General features: G+C 39.3%; 2 protein-coding genes across 8 annotated transcripts; one reads left to right on the top strand and one right to left on the bottom strand.

Annotated features, from left to right (window-relative positions):
• The first annotated feature begins 5 nt into the window (after positions 1 to 5).
• On the top strand, positions 6 to 12,160 carry FBXW2 (F-box and WD repeat domain containing 2). 3 transcript variants are annotated; one of them, XR_012583452.1, is made up of 8 exons: positions 6 to 319; positions 1,794 to 2,303; positions 3,506 to 3,700; positions 4,494 to 4,627; positions 5,221 to 5,307; positions 5,951 to 6,120; positions 7,576 to 8,572; positions 11,102 to 12,160. XR_012583452.1 is itself a non-coding variant. In XM_005491894.4 (7 exons), exons 2-7 carry the CDS (start codon positions 1,814 to 1,816, stop codon positions 7,862 to 7,864), a joined length of 1,365 nt encoding a protein of 454 aa, XP_005491951.1. In that variant the 5' UTR covers positions 6 to 319; positions 1,794 to 1,813; the 3' UTR covers positions 7,865 to 12,160. The 3 variants fall into 3 exon arrangements, 2 of the variants coding, with proteins under 2 accessions (XP_005491951.1, XP_074412663.1); XM_005491894.4 differs by having other exon boundaries at positions 7,576 to 12,160; XM_074556562.1 differs by having other exon boundaries at positions 151 to 319; positions 1,886 to 2,303; positions 7,576 to 12,160.
• LOC102065479 (uncharacterized) lies at positions 7,818 to 21,040 on the bottom strand. 5 transcript variants are annotated; one of them, XM_074556563.1, is made up of 3 exons: positions 16,748 to 21,040; positions 15,004 to 15,058; positions 7,818 to 12,391 (listed from the first exon to the last, which is right to left on the bottom strand). In XM_074556563.1, exon 3 carries the CDS (start codon positions 12,329 to 12,331, stop codon positions 11,024 to 11,026), a length of 1,308 nt encoding a protein of 435 aa, XP_074412664.1. In that variant the 5' UTR covers positions 12,332 to 12,391; positions 15,004 to 15,058; positions 16,748 to 21,040; the 3' UTR covers positions 7,818 to 11,023. The 5 variants fall into 5 exon arrangements, with proteins under 5 accessions (XP_074412664.1, XP_026652194.2, XP_074412665.1 ...); XM_026796393.2 differs by having other exon boundaries at positions 17,931 to 21,040; XM_074556564.1 differs by having other exon boundaries at positions 18,251 to 21,040.
• Positions 21,041 to 21,137: the final 97 nt, after the last annotated feature.

The following is a 21,137-nucleotide window of genomic DNA, read 5'->3' as shown; positions in this document are numbered from 1 at the left end:
CGGAAGCCGCCTGTTCGTGAGAGCGACGGGTCAGGTAGCGCCTTCTCTCCGGTGCCGGCGGTTCGCCCAGAGCGGGCTTGGCCCAGCCTCCCCTCCCTTCAGCGTCGGGCGGTCGTGAGGCCCTGGTCTCCTCTTGGGGGTGACCCTTCTGCCGTGGGTGCCTGCAGATTGTGGCGTGGGCTGCGGAAGTGCTGAGAGCCGGTCCTGCCGTGGGAGCGATGGCCCCAGGGAAGCACCCGGCCGTGCTGGACTCCGGGAGTCCGCGCAAGCCGTGGCGACTGCCCGCCGACGGACACCCCGCACCGGGCTGCTACCTGAGGTGAGCGACGCGGAGCTATCGGCAGCAGCGGCGCTGAGTCTGCATTCCTCGCCGTGCTTTTTGCGTGTGGAGGTATATTGGGAGCGGTCGGGGGGAGCGGATAGGGCTGGCTGCGTAACACCTGGAAAAGAGGCTCGAGCACTGGTTTCAGCGGCCTCACAGCAGCCCTTAATTTCAGTAATATCTTCACGTATTGAATACAACGAACGCCTTGGGGCTCACGGAGTTTATATTCGTAGCCGGCCTATTAGAATTTTTTACTTTAACACGTGCCTGTTTGAACAGCAACTGTATTCACTGCCATATGTGTTGAGGAAAGCTGGTAAGTGCTGTCTGCAGTAAAAGTTACTGTAATGAACTTGTGATTAAAAGGAGCAGCTGGTTCCTTGGATTCGACATCCAGAACCTTTGTTTTACCAACAAATTGCATGCCATGTGCAGCCTTTTATAGAGATGACTGTAATTTTCTGTACTCCTATGCCCTGTTAAGAGGTGTGCTCTAAGATCTAATTCTATGATGGTAAAATGTGTGTATAGAAATAAACATGCTATTGAGTCCCACTCAGATACCTCAGTTCTTTCAGTTTGGGAGTGCTGTGAAATTCAGACAGTTATTTAATGAATTAGACCTTCCAGAGAAAATAAATGTATGTTATTTTTTAATTGCTTCCCGGATGTTTATCTTCTTAATCAATGGTCTCAGGTCGCTGAAGGAATTTGAGATGTCACAGGATAGTATAAGTGCGTTCAGGGGGTGGTATTCAATTTCACAGTTAAGTCTCAGTGGAAATAAACTGAGGAAATAGGAAAAAAAAATACAACAAAAGGATTTTTAAAATGCATTTAGGTCAAAGTGGTACAGACACATCAAAACTGATGCTAGACGAGCACAAGCTCAGGCCTTTACATGGGCCAAATAGAAAAATTAGAAAGACTAACGTATCCCCCAGCACAATTTGTCAGACATCTTTGTATACTTTTTTGAAAACGTAACTAGTTATCTGCTTTGTATTTAAAATAGTTCAGGAGGAAGGTATGAGTACATTATGTTAGTAACTAGCTTATCACTCTGGTTATGTGTTTTGTTTTTTTTCCTTTTATCAGAATAATCCATGAGTAAACTCTAAGACGGTGTTTATTTGCTGCAATAGGTGTAAAACCTAAACTAACCCCTACCTTATTGGACTCAGAGTTTGAAAGTGTTAATCTAAACCAAGAAGTATGTTAACATTCATAATGAATGCTGACATTCACTAGCTAGATTCAGTTTACTTGTAAGTCTGCTGTGGGACAAATGATAGTTCAGGGCGCATGCAAATGCTTAGTCCTAACCTAAAGAATATTTTAAAATGCATTTGGTCTCTTCAATCTGTGTGTTAACATGCCATTTGGAATACTTATGTACCCGTAATAAAGATGTGATTCATGCCTTATTTTCTGAACGGAACTAATACAGTATTTTGATGTATCACAGGTAAATTTTTCCATAACCTTATGGAGAAAAAGGACTTTGAAGCATGGCTTGATAACATTTCTATTGCATTTCTTTCTCTGACGGACTTGCAGAAAAATGAAACTCTGGATCACCTGATTAGCTTGAGTGGAGCAGTCCAGCTCAGGCACCTCTCCAATAATCTAGAGATTCTACTCAAGAGGGACTTCCTCAAACTTCTTCCATTGGAACTTAGTTTTTATCTATTAAAATGGCTTGATCCGCAGACCTTACTCACGTGTTGCCTCGTCTCTAAGCAGTGGAACAAGGTTATAAGTGCCTGTACAGAGGTGTGGCAGACTGCCTGTAAGAATTTGGGTTGGCAGATAGATGACTCTGTTCAGGATCCTCTACATTGGAAGAAGGTTTACCTAAAAGCTATTTTAAGGATGAAGCAACTGAAGGACCATGAAGCCTTTGAGACATCCTCATTAATTGGACACAGTGCCAGAGTATATGCACTTTATTATAAAGATGGACTTCTGTGTACAGGTAGGAAGGAGAGACAACTTGGGAGTCTTAAAATTCTTTGTTTTCTCTTCCCCCTCATAAGATTAATGACAATTTGCTTTTCTTTTACCAGACAAATTATTGTCATAGTGTGAATACAAATGATAATTCAAAATTACTTATTTTTTCAATTTTTTAAACACCTGGTGTACTAATAAACTCATTAGTCACTTTACTAAGAACACAAGGAGACCAATGTCTTTGTTTGATAAAGAAATAGTAACAGTAGGTATCATTGTCCCTGCCAATGGCACCATGGTTGGAACTAAATGATTTTTAAGGGCCCTTCCAATCCAGATTGTGATTTTGATCATGTTGGTACTATGAGTAAGCCCATTTGGAAAGTACAGATATGTTACCTATCCTCTTAGAGATAGCTTTCAATTAAAAGGACTTTAGGCTGTGAGAGAATTTCAGTCTCCCAGAGCGTGGAAGAAAAATCCTATCTTCTTTGAAACAAGGCTGTAAGCACTTTCAGTTCCTAACATAAGTGCTTTATGAAGTGCTGTAAAACTAGATTTAACCTTGCTACTAGTCTGACTTGCACATAATTTCAGCTTCCTCCCTGAAGAGTAGAGACTGCAGTATTTCAGTTTGAACTTAAGTTACAGACAGAACATATATGAAGCCTTAGTATGAAAGAATAATAACCATTACAATGAATCGCTGTCAGAGCATATTCAAGGATTTTCCAGTAATTTGGAATGATAATGTTATACACTAAGTTGGGAATACTTCCTTCAGTCGGTCATTTGTTGGTACAGTAGGATGCTAACTAGAAGCCAACAACTAGATTCTAGCCAGTCTTTCACTTACCTACTCAGTAGTGAATGTTACACACAGCAAACAGCATTGTCAAAACTTTCTGACAACTTTTGTACTGAAACCTCCAGGAGAAGCAGATGTAAGGAGTCCAGAGCTTTATTTTCCTCTCCAAAGCTAGCAGTTGAAAAAAGAGGAGCTTCAGGTAGAGAAAAGAAAGTGGCAGAATATGAGGCCTGGTATTCATCTATATTTCAAAGTTTGCTGGAACCCTTTCCTTCCTGAAAGAAACTGAGGCTTGCAGTACAGTCAAAACCTGAGTGATGTGTCACTTGAAATTTCCGTTCACCTGTTTCACACTATCACAGACATAATGCCAGAATCTACCAATCTTGCATTTATCCTGTTGTTTTATATTCTAGGATCAGATGACTTGTCTGCAAAACTGTGGGATGTAAGCACAGGTCAGTGCATATATGGTATCCAGACACACACTTGTGCTGCAGTGAAGTTTGATGAACAAAAGCTTGTAACAGGATCTTTCGATAACACAGTAGCCTGTTGGGAATGGAGCTCTGGGGCAAAGACACAGCATTTCAGAGGACATACTGGTGCAGGTATGTTGAAATTTTAAAATTGTAATTTCACCAGTGAAGTAATGTACATCATCATCAAACAAAATATAATTAAATTTAGCTTTTTGCACACTAGCTTCATCGGTTTGTTCAGCCTCTGTTCTCTGTCATCTGAGTCCCCTCAGTTTCCCTCAACAGGGAAAGTGACCAGAACAGATAGACACTTGTCCCTGAATATGCCAAAGCTTACCCATGTAGCATTTTCCAATTGCATGGAAGTAACAATAAATGCCACGGTTATTCAGTAGCTTCAAGTCTCAAAGAGGTGCAGATCTTAGGTAGCAGGGCATACATGGCCATGGCCATTTTTTCTATTCCCATATTGGACATGAGCTTAAAGCAAAGAGCAAAATGGGAGCTGGGAATAGATATTTGCATTGCCCTCATAATTCAATTCTTTGTCATGTACTTAGAAATACCCTCAGCTCAGCTAGTAGTTTTTTTCTTTGTATTTATAAAATATACTAATCCTGTGGAATCATCTTACTAAAACTCTGGAAATATGAACTAGCTTAAGTTACACTCTGCCACAATCCAGCCTTAAAGGAACCACTGATATACATGCTCTTAATTTGGGCAAAAAACCCCAGTAATTTTGCAATGTAAACTTAGGCATCCAGAGCAACAATTCATTTATACAGTTCAAGAACAATTAGGGATGTAGTAGCATATGAATTTAGAAGCTGCTAAATTCATACAGATGCTACTAGTGTCTCACAGAAAAATGCATTCATAGAGACTGGTATTCCTTATTTAGTTCCCTCTTTGCTTGAAGTTTTTAGTGTGGATTACAATGATGAACTTGATATTCTGGTCAGTGGCTCTGCAGACTTCACTGTGAAAGTGTGGGCCTTATCAACAGGAACGTGCCTGAATACCCTTACTGGACACACAGAATGGGTCACTAAGGTGGGAATATTGATATATAATTAATCTCACACATTTATTTGCACTAAATTTGTAACACGTTCTAAATTTTTATTTCCTAATTCTAATCCTGCAGGTAGGTTTAGAATCTGAAGAACATCTGGAAATACTACAAAATAACATTTCAAGAGAAAAAATATTTAAGATGTAATTAAACCTTTCAGACTATTGAAGATATTTCAATTCCAAAGCAGCTGGGCTAATACTAGGAAACAGTGTTTTGATTCAAAGACTGAATAAAAACTGGTTCTGAAAAAAGATAGCTTTAAAACTTATGTAAAAATATAATGATCTTGATAACAAAAATCTCATCATGAAACAATATTTTTCCTCTGGTTATTTCAGAACTTGAAAGATGAGGGATGAAGTATGTATGTTTGCTTATTAGTACAGTAAATTGTCACTAGTAGGAACAAAAGAGTGTAAACTGTAGTTTTCCTTCAGTTGCTAAAAAGTATTTGTACTGCCTATATTCATGGGTACACTATGCAGGTGGTCAGTGAAATGAAAAATGTAAATGAAAATTTATTTATTTAACAGCATCAATATAAATCATTACCATCCTTCAATTACAGGTCGTTTTGCAGAAATGCAAAGTCAAATCTCTTATGCATAGTCCTGGGGATTATATTCTCCTAAGTGCAGATAAGTATGAAATCAAGGTATGTACCATATATCATGCATATATTATTTCGGTACATTGGGAAGCAAAAAGCTTGAGTAGTTTGCTGAAGTTTACAAACAATAGGATTTGTTTACAAACAATTGGATTTAGTTTTTCCCCACATTTCCTGCTTTGGAGGCTGCGTGCAGAACATGAAACTCTTTGGAAGCTAATTTTTCAATGCTTGCCTTAGCATTTAGTTTTAAATGATAGCTCTACAACAGTGGTAATGCAAAGAATTGGTGCTTCCAAGTTGTGACAGTGAAACAGGTAAATGCAAATACTGTTACTGTTGGGGACTTTGGGGTTGGAGAGTGCTGTAAGTTTGTGTCTATAGAAGTGTTTCATAACTGAAACAGTTACATTTCTGTCCCAGTTGGATGGTTGATTGGTTTTTCCCCCCATTCTTTAAAGTACCTATTTACACTGGCAATTTCTTAGGCTAGAAACAACATGTGCTGCACTGTAAGACAAGTCACTTGAAAAAATTGATGTTTCTACCTGAAAAAGATAAATATTTCTGGAAAAAACTCATGCACACGTTTATCTGATGCTTGAAAAGAGACTGTGAGGCTTGCTCTATTTATGTAACAGTTTATAATGTGTATTTTTTATGGTCTTTAACTGTTTTCTAATTATAGATTTGGCCTATTGGAAGGGAAATAAACTGCAAATGCTTAAGAACATTGTCTGTTTCTGAAGACCGCAGCATCTCCCTACAGCCTAGGCTGCACTTTGATGGTAAATACATAGTGTGCAGTTCAGCACTAGGATTATACCAGTGGGACTTTGCCAGCTATGATATTCTCAGGTAAACCATTCAGTTTAGGATTCAGTCTTCATTAAATAAATAAGAAGTAGTTAACCAGTTTTACTAACTTACCTTAAATGTGGACCAAAAGAATGTTGAATAAAATCCTGGAAACATCTTGCTTTACACATATCGAGCAGTTTAATTCTAATTTTGTCATCTGATAATATGAATCGTTTCATTGCTGTTTTTGTTTCTGGCCACATGCTAATTCTCTTCCATATTTTCATTCTGTAAGCTGAAGTGGTTCAGTATAGACTTAAACCAGACTGCAGTGCTGTAGTTGTGAATGTGGAAATGTAGTGATGCAAAGCTAATGTTACCATGGAGACTGCTATACAGAGAACCAAGCAGGAATTTCTGGGGGTCCTTTGCTGGGACAAGAAATTAAAAAGTCTCTTTTTCCTTATAGCACCACTGATCTGTCACTCCTTCTAATGTTGTGGAATGACAGTGAAATCTGTCAGACTGCAGTGAGGGACTGAACATGATGGCATTCCATTTCCACATAAAGAATCAAGCTGTATGAGTTGGAAATGGTGGCATCAAAGATAGTAACTTACTAAAGAAAAAAAATGCATTTTAGAACTGCTAGCAGACTCCTTAATACAAATACCCTGAATAATTGTGGATATTTGAAAGATCTCCCGAAGTGCTTCTTATGAGTAAGAATAACTGAGTAATTTCACCTCTTAGTTTACTCTCCCATCTTTCAAAACAGAAAGATGGACTCTTACTGCTGAGAGCAGATTTTCATCCCCACATATTTTTGTGCCTCAGTTCTTTGCTTTATATAATGCTATGATCAAACATGCAGGCAGTTGTGGAAGACTCAACTCTTCAGTTTCTGTTCCATTTTTATTTATTAAGGGAAGCCACCATCAAGGTGTTGGGGAACTAAACAATACTTTTATTTCTTCCCATGGGTAATTTAACATAAAACATCAGTAAAACAGCATTCTAAGGACTAGTCTTGGATGACTTATTGAACCTGGTTATCAAAAGAAGGCATGTCTCTGTTTTACTTCTGCCTTTTAGAGTAGTAATCAAAAGAATAATGGCAGCTTTTACCTCTTAGTGTAAAGATATTGAGGCTTGAAATCCATATGGAAATTTACTGTAAAACACAAGTACATTTGCTCTTTCATTTGTATGTAGAAATGGCTCTTTTTTTTCTCTTGTGCTCTGCAGAATAATCCCTTTCAAACCTTAGCCTTCACTTATGTTCAGATGGGTCTGTCCTGAATATATAAAGTCAGAAGTGAAACCACAGGCCTGACTGTAGCTAAAGTGTTCAGTTGCTTAATTTGAAAGATTTGCATCCAGTTCTTTCTAAATTACTTCAGAATGATGACTTTAGACACATTTTCTATAGACATACAGGATTCGCTTTAGTAATTCAAGCTCATGACAACATTGTAAGGGAGATTCTAACACTGTTTTCTTGTCTTCTAGGGTTATCAAACTTCCAGACTTCTCAAATGTATCGTTGCTGGGCTTTGGAGAGATATTTGCTCTACTGTTTGACAACAGATACCTGTACATAATGGACTTGAGGACAGAAAAACTGATAAGCCGCTGGCCTTTACCAGAATATAGAAAGTCAAAGAGAGGTTCAAGTTTCTTGGCTGGTGAAATGTCTTGGTTAAATGGACTAAATGGCCAAAATGATACAGGCTTGGTTTTTGCCACCAGTATGCCAGACCATAGTATCCATTTGGTGTTATGGAAAGAACATGGCTGAAAAGCTCACACATACAGAATCTTCAGGAATTTATGGCCTATCAGCAGTGTGTCCATAAAATGAGACTTTGCATGAACCAAAGTTGCACATCCAATGGTATCATGATGCAATGCACAATCATTTACTTTTATTTGGGCATTTGGGAATGGGTTGTTTTGGAAATAATGCAATGCAGCATGCTAACAGTATCCACCACAAAATTTTGTCTATATTCATGTTTAAATATACCTGTTTGGACTCTGAAGTATAGCTTGTAATGTTTAAACCGTTCAAATCTGCTACCAAGTCTGAAATCAAGTTGTGCTTGACCTGACTTCTGATCTTTTTTTTTTTTTTTTTTATTGAAACGGAAGCTGAAGCTACTGTTTTAGAACCATAGGCTTTTGTACATCTAATAGCAAATACTGGTTGCAGTGCATGGCTGCTTAGCAAAAATGAGAAAACAGCAAACCCTCTCTCTCTCCAGAATCTTTCTCTTCAAAATGTTTTTCCATATGACAGCTTTAAATACTGAGCCTTTGAACCAGAAGAATCAAATGAGTCCTTTAACAAGTATTTGTCCACATATTTTTGCGCTATTTGACATGTACTTTAAAGCTGCATCTACATCACATGCTTTAGAAATGCTTGAGGTTGATCTACCTTCCTTCCTGCCTTCCCTCCCTCCCTCCCGCCTTAATGTCATTTTTTTTCACACAACTTGAAAAGGTGAGTTTTCATGAAGCTTGTGCTCGTGCCCTTCAGAGGACAAAACTGTCCAGCATTACTAGTGTGATTTTTTCTTCCCACTATTCAAGGAGACCTGATTTCATACTTAATACTAAATGAAGGCCACTATTCCCAAAGGTATGTGGTATGAGTTACAAAATGAAGGGGAGTTTTCATATGCAAGAATCAGTATTTGAGGATGCCGTAGGAGTAGCTTAAAGTCACAGAGGAGCAGTCTCTAAAATACAAAGCCAGACTTTTAAGCATTCAGTTTTTTCACCTTTAGTCACATCAATTTACTTTGAAAAATGTTGTCTGTACTCAAGGATTTTATTAACCAGAAGCCAAATTCACAACTCTCAATTCAAACTGCACTGTGTGGGGCATAAATGATGAGCTCACAAAGGTGAGCTTTTGTTGTCTCACTCCCAAGTGAAGAAAGCTTCCATGAAGAAGAATGTTTTCAATAACTTAACTTCAGTAACTTGTCTTGAAACCCAGTTCTCAGCATTCCTAATGTGGGAGTAACATAACAGTATCATTAGGATGTGTGCTTCTAAAGGAACCACCTATACAGCACTGCATTAAGTTTGAAAGGATAAACAGAGGCGTGCCAGAAATGTCCTTGTTTCCAAATCAGCAAAGCAGGAAATCTTGGTTAACTACTTCTTTTAGTGACCTTGACTATATAGAGTCCACAGAGAGGTGGAGCACAAGATGGCTGAGAAACACACCCAGGCCAAGCCCTCCAGACGGGAAGGTGTGGTGGGCATGGGATGCGGAGGCACTGCTACTGTCTCCAGCTAACTAGTGAGCTATAAAGAAAACTGTGTCAGACTCATTTTGGCATCTTGCAGCAAGACAATAGTTAATGGTTGTTGTGACGAGAGGAATTCTCCACAGTGAGTCTAGTTTAAGACTGAAACAGGTTGCCCAGCCTTCCTAGACAAAGCCCTGAGCACACCATGCTATAAGCAGGGAGCTGGACTTTCAGATGCCCTTTCTAAATGGCAAGTCTGAAATTCTTAATGGACCTGTTGCCATACAAGATTGTATGACTGACAGGAGCAGGCATTTCAGATCCTAATACAGCTGCAAGTTTGTTTATGATACAGTCTGGGAGATGCTGCAATCACTGTGAATCAAAGTAGAAGTTCCCTTTGGACATTGCTAATGATACTATTCCACTAATGACAGAGCTCTTTAAGGGCACAGATATGTACCACTACCAAATAGATAAAGGAATGAAAGCATGACACTAATGCAGAAATTTTAAAAATCATACTTGCTCTCACACACACTTCTGTCTGTCAGACACCAGTGTCAGGCTATCGCTGCCTTCAGATGTGCCTTCAGTAGGAAGGCTGTAGTATAATGTGACAACATATGCAATGCATGTAGTTCTGGGGTTTTATCAAACAGAAACTGAAACTGTGAAACTGAAACTGTGATACAAAAATGAGCAAATGGTTTTTCTGTTTGCTTTGGTTTCCATCTGGCCCATCAGCAAGTCACTACTTAGCACTATTTCCAGATAGAGTTAAGAAAAAATGCAGCTTCTGTACCCTTACACCTACCAAGGAAGCAATGTAATTCAACTTATCCATCACATAAAGGACTAAAATCCAACTTGTGTCTAAATCTCACAAAATATTTTCCTACGAGGCTTCAAGGTGCCAGAAAAAAACCCAACAAAATATTACATTTCATAAAAGTTGTTTGGCCATCTATTTTTTCCTCCTTGAAATAGGTTCTTTTTGGTTCACAAAAGTATCTTTTTCATTAAGATGAATCTCTCTCCCTTGCCTCTATTAAAGCTTGCTGACACAACTCAGCATTTAGCACTTTAGTAATTCAGGAATAGGTGCAATGACTCTTCTCAAACTTACATGTCTCCAAAGCCCAGTTGAACGACATTCTTTATCAGCAAAACTCCAATGGCTGTGTTTAGTGTTACAATCCATCACATCTTTAACATATACTATTTCCAAGAACTATTTCCCTTTCAGTAAGGGGTAATTTTTTACAACTGAAAGGAAGATTGTACTCAATTACTTGTCTACCTTTTACTCATATTGATCCATACAAATTTAGTACCCAGTGACATACAAACTGCAATAATTAAGCAATGCTACCTTTATACTAATGATTGTATTTGAATTTTTTGTACATAGGTTGAAAACTATTTTGCATTATTTGAATCAATTGACAAATACTGATTTTTATTATTAACTGAAAACAAATTGTACATTTCCCAGAAGAGATGCTACAATCTGCATTGACCCTTAATATCATCATTAAGTGATTCATGGCTTTGCTATATCTTCCCTAAATAATTGCAGAAAAATGTAGACTCCATGTGAAAATCAATGTAATGTGATTTTTAAATTATATTCTCTGTCTTCCCACAATACAGGTAGCCCTCCACTTTCACTCTTTATAACTGAGGTTTCAATTTTGAGTTTGCAGCATGGTTTGAGATAGAACCTTGTTAACATTCATGATTAATGATGAGTTATATCTCCACAGTGTTGTATCCCTGATGAGAGATTCTCTGGGAAGGTTTCCTTGAAGGCCCTTCCGACAGTGATAAATGAGGGCAACATCCATGGGAACATACACGCTCTTCCCATAAGCACGTAGGACAGAATGGACTGAAGTCTGGATCACCTTTCGTGGATCAACTATCATTTTCCTGGGATTCATTACATTTTTCCTGTCAGGCTCTCTGTATACATGCTGTAATATGTTAACTCCTGGCACAGTATTCCAAGATGAAATGTTGAACGTGTGAGAAGATACAGCTTCTGGGAAGATATGGTTCTCAAAGAGGAAAACACTAGCCCCTGGGTTTTCTTCCTGAAGACTGTTCATCATTGTTTTCCAGTCTGGGTGTTTAAGGGGAAGAATTATTTCATCAGCATCATTAAGGACCACAAACTTGCTCCTTTCCATGTTACGGTATATACAGTCATTTAGAGCTGTGATTTGTCCATAGTAGCCAATGTGTGTCCCGTCTTGCATGAAGCGCCATGCAGAAGAAACCCTGAGGTGTGAGTTTATTGGCCAGGGAATTACCTCAACAGTTCCTTCTTCTACATAAAACTTCAAGACTTTCTCCATCAGATGGCTGCAGTTGTTCTTATAGATCACCACTTTCTGTACTCCAAGAATCTTATACATTTCCATACTCTGTATAAACTGCAAGACATTGTTGTAGTTTCCAAACATGGCAGAAATGCACACGGTGAAGTCAACAGAAGAGGTCTCAGGCTTGCGATTTTTAATTTCAAACCTCGGCAGCTGGTCAATATTTCCATATGGAGACTGATGAATTGATACATGTGTTGGATCACAATTTTTAGGTTCCAAACAAACTATATCTGTTGCACCATAAGGGAATCCAAATCTATCTGAGTGAACATCAATGTTTGCTTTTGATACATGTATCTTTCCATTGGCCTGACAGCAGAACCAGCAGTACAGTTGTTTTACATCTTTATGGTGAACTATCCCAATCAGACGAGTGACTTTGCTTTCTCTGTCATCAAAGTATGGGGATATAATAAAAGTTTTGTTACCTTCTAATGCTGTTATTGTGCTAATGGCAAGTTTCCCTCTACATCTTCCACCTTCTTGAATTACTTTTGGCTGATGAGAAAGTCTCTGTAACTTCAGATAAGAAACTGCAAGCATTGAAGTTACAGTCATAATGCACACAGCAGCAGCAAAGTAAAATTTTTTCCCAGCACACATCATTTTGAACGGATCTAAATGTCCATGCAAATTTCTTTATCCTTGTAATTTATGCTGCCTTATCTGCAGAAAAGAAAAGGCAGTATGAGATAATACTCACAATCATTGCTCAAGAATTTCACAAACAGGATGAGGGTAAGTCTCTGTCATGGTGCACTGACTTACTCAGAGACCCAGCTACTGTGCTTTTATGAAAATCTAGTTACAGAACATGCATTTAATGATATGTATGATACGTGACACTCTGAATGCCTCTATTTGTCAGATGTGTGGAGAAGTTTCTCTACATGGAGGGTTCTGCAGAATATAACAGGTCTATATACAGCAATACAAGGAGAAATTTTTTTTTCAAGAATCCAAATTTTAGAATATCCAATTTAATAACTATGCAGTAATTCTTAAAGCAAAGCAAAACTTTTTTTTCCACTGAGGCAGTGTGTACGTAAATTATGTTTTAAAAAACCAAACTCAACCAGACTTCTCACAGACAAGCTAGAGGCAGATAAATTAAATGTATATAGAATTAATCAAGTTCATAATAAATATGCTAATTGGGGATTACACATGATGGTCCAGATATAATCCCTAATGTATGGATTCCCTAACTTGCAGATCACTACAGAAGAAACCATACACACAGAGGAAAGTCAATTCATACAATGCAACAAAGGCAGGTGAAATCAATGCAGGTATAAAACTCAGTTTGCCACTCTACCCCACGTAACCCTGTACGAGGCAGGAGTTGCAGGAAAGGCCATCTCATATTAATGCTTACTAGAGATCTGGGCCTCTTTACAATGGATCAATGCTGCCTTAGCTCCTGGCATGATTTGGGGGTTCGGGCTTAAAACTCTTGCTGCTGCAGGTACAGGTAGGCAGTCCTGAGTGACTGGATGACCAAAGTCTTTAGCAGCATTTGTGCTAGCCTTGTGTTAATGCCTGAATGGGAGTTTATGGCACTCTCAAAGCACTAATTTCTGCAAATGGAGCCTAGATGAAAGTGTTTTCTACAAAGTCACCTTTAGGTATTCAAATATGATCCATAAATAGAAAAGTGACAGCAAGTCTCCTCAAAGGCCTGCTTGTACCACAGAGATTCTTGGGGGAAAAAAGTGTCCCAGATTAATTAAATTCATGTCAGATTAGAAAACTGCATTGGTAGAAGAGAGTTTCCCCAGTTGCCAGCAGGAAGTGTGGAGTAAAATGACAGGATGGAATGAACTGATGCTATTGCAAAAGACGACAAAAATGTTTCTAGCAGGCGAAAAATAATTGCCTGTGCCCTCAAAATAATGTACTGTATTTTAACAATTGCTACTTCATGAAAAAGTGAATTAGAGAGAACCACAGTCACAATACACCCCTGAAAATGTCCCACATGCCAAGGCTGATGTGATTTACAGCAGACTTTGCTAGCTACCAAGAAATCTCTCTTCTGCAGAGAAACCAAGTGTTTCTCTGCAGAAGAGAATACTTATAGGGGCACCAAAAATCTCACTGCATCACTAGGCACAAAGCAGAAAAGAAGCAGCAGAAAGCACTGACTCTTCCATCTCTGAAATGAAGATAGTATCCCCATAAGTCCTTAAAATGAGAGCAGAACAGCAAATACATAGCAAGAATCTGCCATTGCTGTATGACTTGTAGCTGGAGATTTGTGACTGAAAACAGCTCAAACTTTTTAAGTCTTTTTATGATACGTTCTAAAGTACAGGTTTCCCCCAAGCCTTCTTATTCCAAGGATGTTATATATTTTAGCACTCTTACAAAGAGAAGGTCACATTCAACATTTTCCCCCTTGTTTTTATCTATTTATGACTTAAAATATTGATCTATCTTATAGATTTTTTTTAATTAAAGAAATATCAAAACACATCAACAGTAAATAACAAAATAAATTTATTACCTGTACCTGTTCTTTCTTCTACTTTTTCTAGCAATAAATAACTAACAAGAAAAAAATATGTCTTTTCAATTGCATTTTGAACAGCGAACAGCGGAAAGGAAAAAGTACCTTTTAAAGTAGATAGCAGAGTGAGGTTCTGTTCAGTCCTCCATTCATTTTCTGCTAAAGTAATCTACTAATTGTTTATTTTAAACAGATAAATACTTTTAAGGTAAATGGTAATAATTGTTCAATACAGAACAATACTGTGAGGAGAAACACTGGTACAATAACTAAGATACTTCCTGGCACATTTTATTTCCCATAGCTGTTGCTCTTCTAATGTCAGTAACAGCAGCCACACCTACCAGAAAAACAAGTTTTCCTTCTCTTGAGCAAAGTACACAGTTGTGTTGCAAGAACTTAATTTAAATTACAAGTGAGTATGGAGTTGCTGAAGAAAATCAAACATTTTGCATGGATTTTTTAAGGCTACTTAAGTTTTCTTCTGAAAATTAGTCTTGCATGTTGATATAAACCCAGTTCACACACATACTTAAGAAGAAGAAAAGAACTAGAAAAATACACTATATATACTTGCATTTCTTGGACAAACATTTTTTTCATGACGTGCTATAAGGCCTAGTTAGAACATGTAGATACAAATTCTGGTTAGGAACTGTGAGAGAGTGCTGAAACAACAGCGAGTTCTAGAAGCTAAGAAAAAGAGCAAAATCAAGAGGTCAAAGACACATCAGAACACTGAATCTTAAAGAAAAGAAATACGTACAATTTGATGAGTGAAATTCATGGTTTCCGCAACATAACTCATTAATTTTGCTCTCCTGAAATAAACAGCACAAATATGTAGTCATAAAATACATTACGTCAGTATAATTAAGAACTCTACATTTATACTTCCTCACTATAAAAAGGGTGAAATGGCAAATTTTAACTTTAAAGGTATGCTTTCAGCATATTTAAATGCTCTTCTTTTATAGTGACAATTCATTTTGATTTTGCATTTTTAAATTCCAATTAATATGCAAGTAAGCATGTCACAAATGATGCAGATTTGCTTTAATACTAAATTTAGCTAATGGTATCAATGGCTTCTTTGCAGTATTCCACTTAATGGTAAACAGACTTTCTTACTCTCCACCACCCTGACAGACTGTAGTGATATCACCTCCTCATCTTCATTTTCATTACCTTTTCATTCAACAAAAGAGTTGAATGAAAGGTAAAACCATATCATAACAAACAGTTTTCCTTCGCCCAGTGTTTCTCTGCAGCTGGCCCAGTTTCCATTACTCTCTAGTACAAGAGACCGGAAATGCCTGTACCTTATCCATTTATATGTGGCAAGTTAACATGCCCTCATCATTGTTGGAAATTTTCTTTCTTAATGTGTGCTAGGATTTCATTTTTTGGAGATGCAACATATTGCATCAATACATCTGAGCTTGTCATCAGCCTACAACTGACATATCTGCCCAGTCAGTCAGGCAAGTGCAGTTACACAATGTTTTCTTCCGCAGCAAGGTCACAATAAAGAGCTCTTGTCACGGTTAGAATCATGGAATGGCTTGGGTTGGACAGGACTTTAAAATATCTAGTCCCAATCCCCTTGCTATAGGTGAGACATCTTTCACTAGATTGAGCTGTTCAAATTAATCATGTCTCTCCTTATTTCAGTGGTCACAGTCTTGCTAAAATTTACTCTAAAACCTTGCACAGGATCAAGAGTACACTTACAAACTTTCATATATTTAAATAATCTTTTTTTCCCCATCCTAAACCAAAGAATCACTCATGCTTTAGCCACACTGTACCGCTATGCTCACAAAAACATTTATTAATCTCCCATTACAGGTTCTTTCAATATCTTGACTTTTTAGAATTTTGAAATTACATTTTGTTTTGTATTGCCTTCAAATTGGATGTTGTGTTTACCTTTGCTGTCCAACTTCTATTTTCAGACCGTCTTTTCCACCATCTTTCTAAAACCCTCCACAACTAGCACCGTCCTAACTAAAAGCTGGTACCAATAGCTAATTTAGTTCAAGAGTCATTCCTGAGTAATAATTAATCTCCCTCACATCCTCTATGCATTGTGGCCTTCCTTTGTAATTTTTTTTGTTCACATGCAGACAGCTGACAACTATTTATGCTGCTCATTTCAGTATCTTGACAATGAATACCTTGTATTAAGTTTTTCGTAACTCTCATCTTATTACTTTATCTCCCAGTCTAGGGTAAGGATAGAGGGCAAAGGACAAGAGGTGACTGCAGAGTTTGAGTTGCTAACATGAAGTATTAGCTTCAGCAGTATAAGAACAATAAACAACCTAATCCTTGTTTATTCAGGGTCTAACTAGACCTCCACTAGAAAAACAGCCTTACAAAAAATTACCATTTTTGAAAAATATTATTCTCTATCCTTTAGTTTATGATTTTTGTCAAAGGCAAAACCACAGATCACTATGTTATTAACACAGTGTTAATATTAACAAATATGAACAATAACTTACCATCTTTATCTCAATTGCCTGTTGTTAATCTTTTGATAGCTTACTTTTTTCAGAAAGGTTCTTTGACATACCAGATGCCCTTCCTCTTTTGTAAGATCCAAGTCCAAAGCATATTGTTTGAAGGATTAAACTGAAGACAGTATTTTTCCAGTAATAAAATACTACTCTAAAAAAATTAAAAGTGTCTATTTCTATTCTAAATACAAGGACAGTAAGCCAGAACAAAATACAGTGCTCTCATACAGTTGTTGTACAACAATATACACTTGCTGTACTTATTTTGTGCCATTAGAACTGACAAACCCCACACTTCCGCGTACACACTCAGAAACTTCTCCATTATAATCTGCTGTACATCCCTAAGCCAAACTCCTCCTATTGTAAACAGTTAAACTTTGTGCCCTTTGAAAATCAAACAGATTGGGCAAAACAAAAACTGCATGACATTTAAAAGACTGTTATTTCAAAATTTTCTTTCACACTGTACTTTTTTAGCTGGGACTGAGATAATTTTCTTCCTAATAGCTAGCAGGGTGCTGTGTTTTGTGACCAAAGAAAGTGCTTCAAACACACTGATGTTTAGCTATCACTGAACAGTACTCACACAGAGTCAAAGCAATTTCTGTTTCTCCTTTGGCTTCTATCCCAGGAGGTGGATGGCACAAAAAGTTTGCATGGAACACAGCTGGGACTTCTGAACCAAACCAACCAAAGGCCTATTCCACACCATATGATGCTATGCTCAACCATCTAAACTGGGTGAAGAAGTAGAAAGGGGGAAACACGCAACATGACAGCATATGGTTTCCCAAGTCAGCGCTAAACCTGACCACGTCCTGCTTTCCTGGAAATGGCTAGAAACGTGCCTGCTAAGGGGACATAATGTATAGATGACACATTCCGTTTTGCATTCTGCTTTGCTTTACCTTTTAAACTGTCTTTATTTCTGGGAAAACCCATTGGATTTGCCACGTTCACCCTTCTGATTCTACCCCCATCCCAGTGCAAGAAGAAGGGTGAGGCTTGAGCTGCCTACTCCGATTAACTCACAACATACACTGGAACTATGCTTTGGAGGAGTTTTGCATTCTTCAAATCTAAAGTTAATCTCCACCCTTAGTACCAATTCAGACAGAAACTCAGAAAACCTGGTTTGGACAATTAATAGGTACCTTTAACTTACCTTTAAGCGGTTAACCCCACTAGTGAAAAATAATGCTACAGCTGATCACCATCCTACTATTTCTTGAGTGGAAATAAAATCCCGAATCTGTCGCTCCTCTCCCGCGAGCGCTGCCAGTCACAGGACCCCGAGCAGGTGCCGCTGCCTGAGCTCCACTACGGTGCGGGCAGGTTGAGCGCGCCCGGCTTCCCGTCCCGCGGGACCCGCCCTTCCCCGCGCTGGGTGCGCAGCGCCCCGCCGCCGCCCGAGTCCCGTGCGAGCACCGCCGCGAAAGCCGCGCGGAGCTGGGTCGGCGCTACTGGAACCCTCGCGTCTCGTACCTGGCTCCCTCTGCGGTACCGACAGAAGCAACCGCAACACGCTTCTACGGCCCGGGGCTGGCGGGAGCGCTCCGTCCCCTCACCTCCCGCCCGGGAAGGCGGCGGCCACGGCGGCGGCTATGGCCATGGAGACCCCGCGAACCCCCGCCCCGGCCGTACTTCAGGTCGAGCCCCCGCCCGGCGTGGTCCAGATGGGGCCGCTCGCTCTTGGGGCGGCTTCTCGTCGCTTCGAACCGTGGTGGTGCCTCTGCGCGGCTTGCGGTGCACGGCATCGGCACCGACGGTCGGCGAGCGGCCCCACCGGAGCGCGGCTCCAAAGGTCTCGTTCAGCGAGCAACGGGGAATTGGCCTCGGCCGGAGAGACCCCCCGGGGCGGGCCGCGGCCTTGCCCGCCACGCCTCTGGCCTCTCCCGCCATTTTCCCAGGTTCCCCGAGGCATCGGTGACGGAGGCCCCATGTAAGACCGCGAACGGGGCAACCCGGCCGCCGCGGGACGCTAACGCGCGTCAGCGGCAGGGTCGCCGGTCCGTGCCGGCGGCGCATTTTGGGGAGCAGAACCTGCCTATCCGGCCGCAGATCCGGACGCCAACGGCTCCGGAGCGCTGATTACCCAGGTGCACATGCTGTGCGCCGGGGGGAAAGCTCCCACACGCCACAGCCTGGAAATGAACGGCATAGATGGCACAAGTGCAAAAGAAGGACATCAGCAGTGGTGCACTGTTCTCGAGGAGGTCTTCGGATTCGACCCCGATGCCTAACTGTCAAATTAACTTGTGTAAAATGGAGAAACACAAACTGGCCGTTATATTTTCAAAATGCAAGTCAATTTCAAAAAAGTACAGGGAAATTGATAATTACACAATGATAAAAACTCCAAAAATGGAGTCCTGTCTACTTTTAGAGATAGACATGATAGCTGAATCATTTCTACAATAAAATACAAGGTTGACATTCGTAGGAATTCTGTGGTGGGATTTTCTTTTCTACTGCCAAAGGCCGTAAGTTATGGACCTTTGTTCCAGTTATAGAGATCTTCCACAGAGAGTGTCTTTATTTCTGGGGAGAACACAGAGTAAAATGCTTATTACAATGAAATGCTTTAAAATGTAATTCTTACATTTAAAATTGTAGCATACCAATACAGTTCTCTTTCAGAGCCAAAGCTGTGTATCTCCAAAGGGATGTATCCTTGTTAAGAGGTATGTCACACCAGTTTCCTGCAAAGACATGTAAACAGTGCTATTAGGCGCTTCCCAACCATGTGCAAATACCTGTAGAAAATAGTAGACTGAGGCCTCAACCACCCTGTGTGGACCAAATATTTTTTTTCCCATTTGAAAGTGTCTTTCCTAGATACACTGATCCAGTTCACAAATCAAATGCATTACCCTCACGGCAAAAAAATTCTTCCCTATATCTAGTCTGAATCAACCTTCTTTTAGTTTTAAACTATAATCTGTTCTCCAATCACTACAGGCCTCACTTAAAAAATATGTCCCTATCTTTCTTGTAAGTCCCCTTCAAGTACTGAGAGGTGGCAATAACATCTCCTTGGCACATCTTCTCTGGGCTAAACAATTCCATCTGTCTCAGCCTTTCCTTTTAGCTGAGGTGATCCAGCCCTCTGATTATTCTTGTGGCTCTTCTCTGGACCCACTGCAACAGGTTCACATCTTTCCTATACCACGAACTTGAGAGCTGGATGAAGCACTCCACGTGAGGTCTCACAAGAGCTGAGTGGAGGGGCAGAATGACCTCTGTCCCCTGCTGCCCACACTGCTTTTGATGCAGCCCAGGACGGCTTCTGAGCCGCCAGCACGCATGGCCAGAACATGTCCAGCCTCTCATACACCAGCACCCCCAAGTCCTTCTCAGCAGAGTTTCTCTTGATCTTTTCATTAGAATTATGTCAGCCCGAGCCTCTCATCAAGCTTGTCCAGGCCCCAGTCTTCAGGTATGGCCACTGCATCACTCTGGCGTCATCTGCAAACCTGCTGAGTTAAATTTGAAGTGCAAAGAAATTTAAATTTGTCTCTACTTCTTTGGACTTTCAAAATCTCACTTGAAAAAGCTGCAAATTTGGAGGCTTTTTCAATTTTATCCTAGAAATGTTGATTCTGTTGTATTTATACTACTAAATGGCTAGACTCTCTGCTCTATAAAGTCTGTTCAAGTATATTACCATTCGTTCACAAATAAAACATGCATGCTGCCTTTGAGCTAAAACATTCCTTCTGTACCTCCCCTTTTTCAGAATATTTTATTGTCAACAGCATACATACCCTGCACATTTTTAAACTTACAACCAAATGCTATTACTGTTGTAGTAAACAAACGTTTTTTACATTAAAGTATTTAATTAGCAAAACAATCATTATTATCAATGTAACAAACTGAAAAATGCAGCAACTCGATACAAGACTGAGGTAACAAAATACTTTGCCAAAAACCTAGATTCCAACACCAGAGTTCTTACAGGTGAGACAGTTCACAAGAATTTTAGAAAGAATCCTTTACACAAATGGCATGCAGTGGACTGCTGGAAAATACAGCCAAAAATAGTGCAACAGCTTCCACACAAAACAAACCAAAATGTTGAAATTGATTCACATTATAGTGTGACAAGTCAGTCTCACTTTGAAAACTAGTTTCTTTGCCTCATTTTAGTGCTATTTGGAAAAATATGCATTTTGGCACTAAATTACATTAAAATTAAATAATTAAATAAATAAATAATAACTAAATAATAAAAAGAAAAATCAATTAAATAAATTAATACATTAAATAAACGAATAATATTACCTATAGTTATTTTATCTTCACAATTCTGAAAATGGCAATTCTGTTATAATGTTTACTTTTACAGAACTATTGTAGTTGTTGTTCT

This window comes from Zonotrichia albicollis, chromosome 21 (assembly GCF_047830755.1).
Source record: "Zonotrichia albicollis isolate bZonAlb1 chromosome 21, bZonAlb1.hap1, whole genome shotgun sequence".
NCBI lineage: Eukaryota > Metazoa > Chordata > Aves > Passeriformes > Passerellidae > Zonotrichia > Zonotrichia albicollis.
Note: the sequence above shows the minus strand (reverse complement) of the source record. Positions and strands in the feature narration are given on the sequence as shown.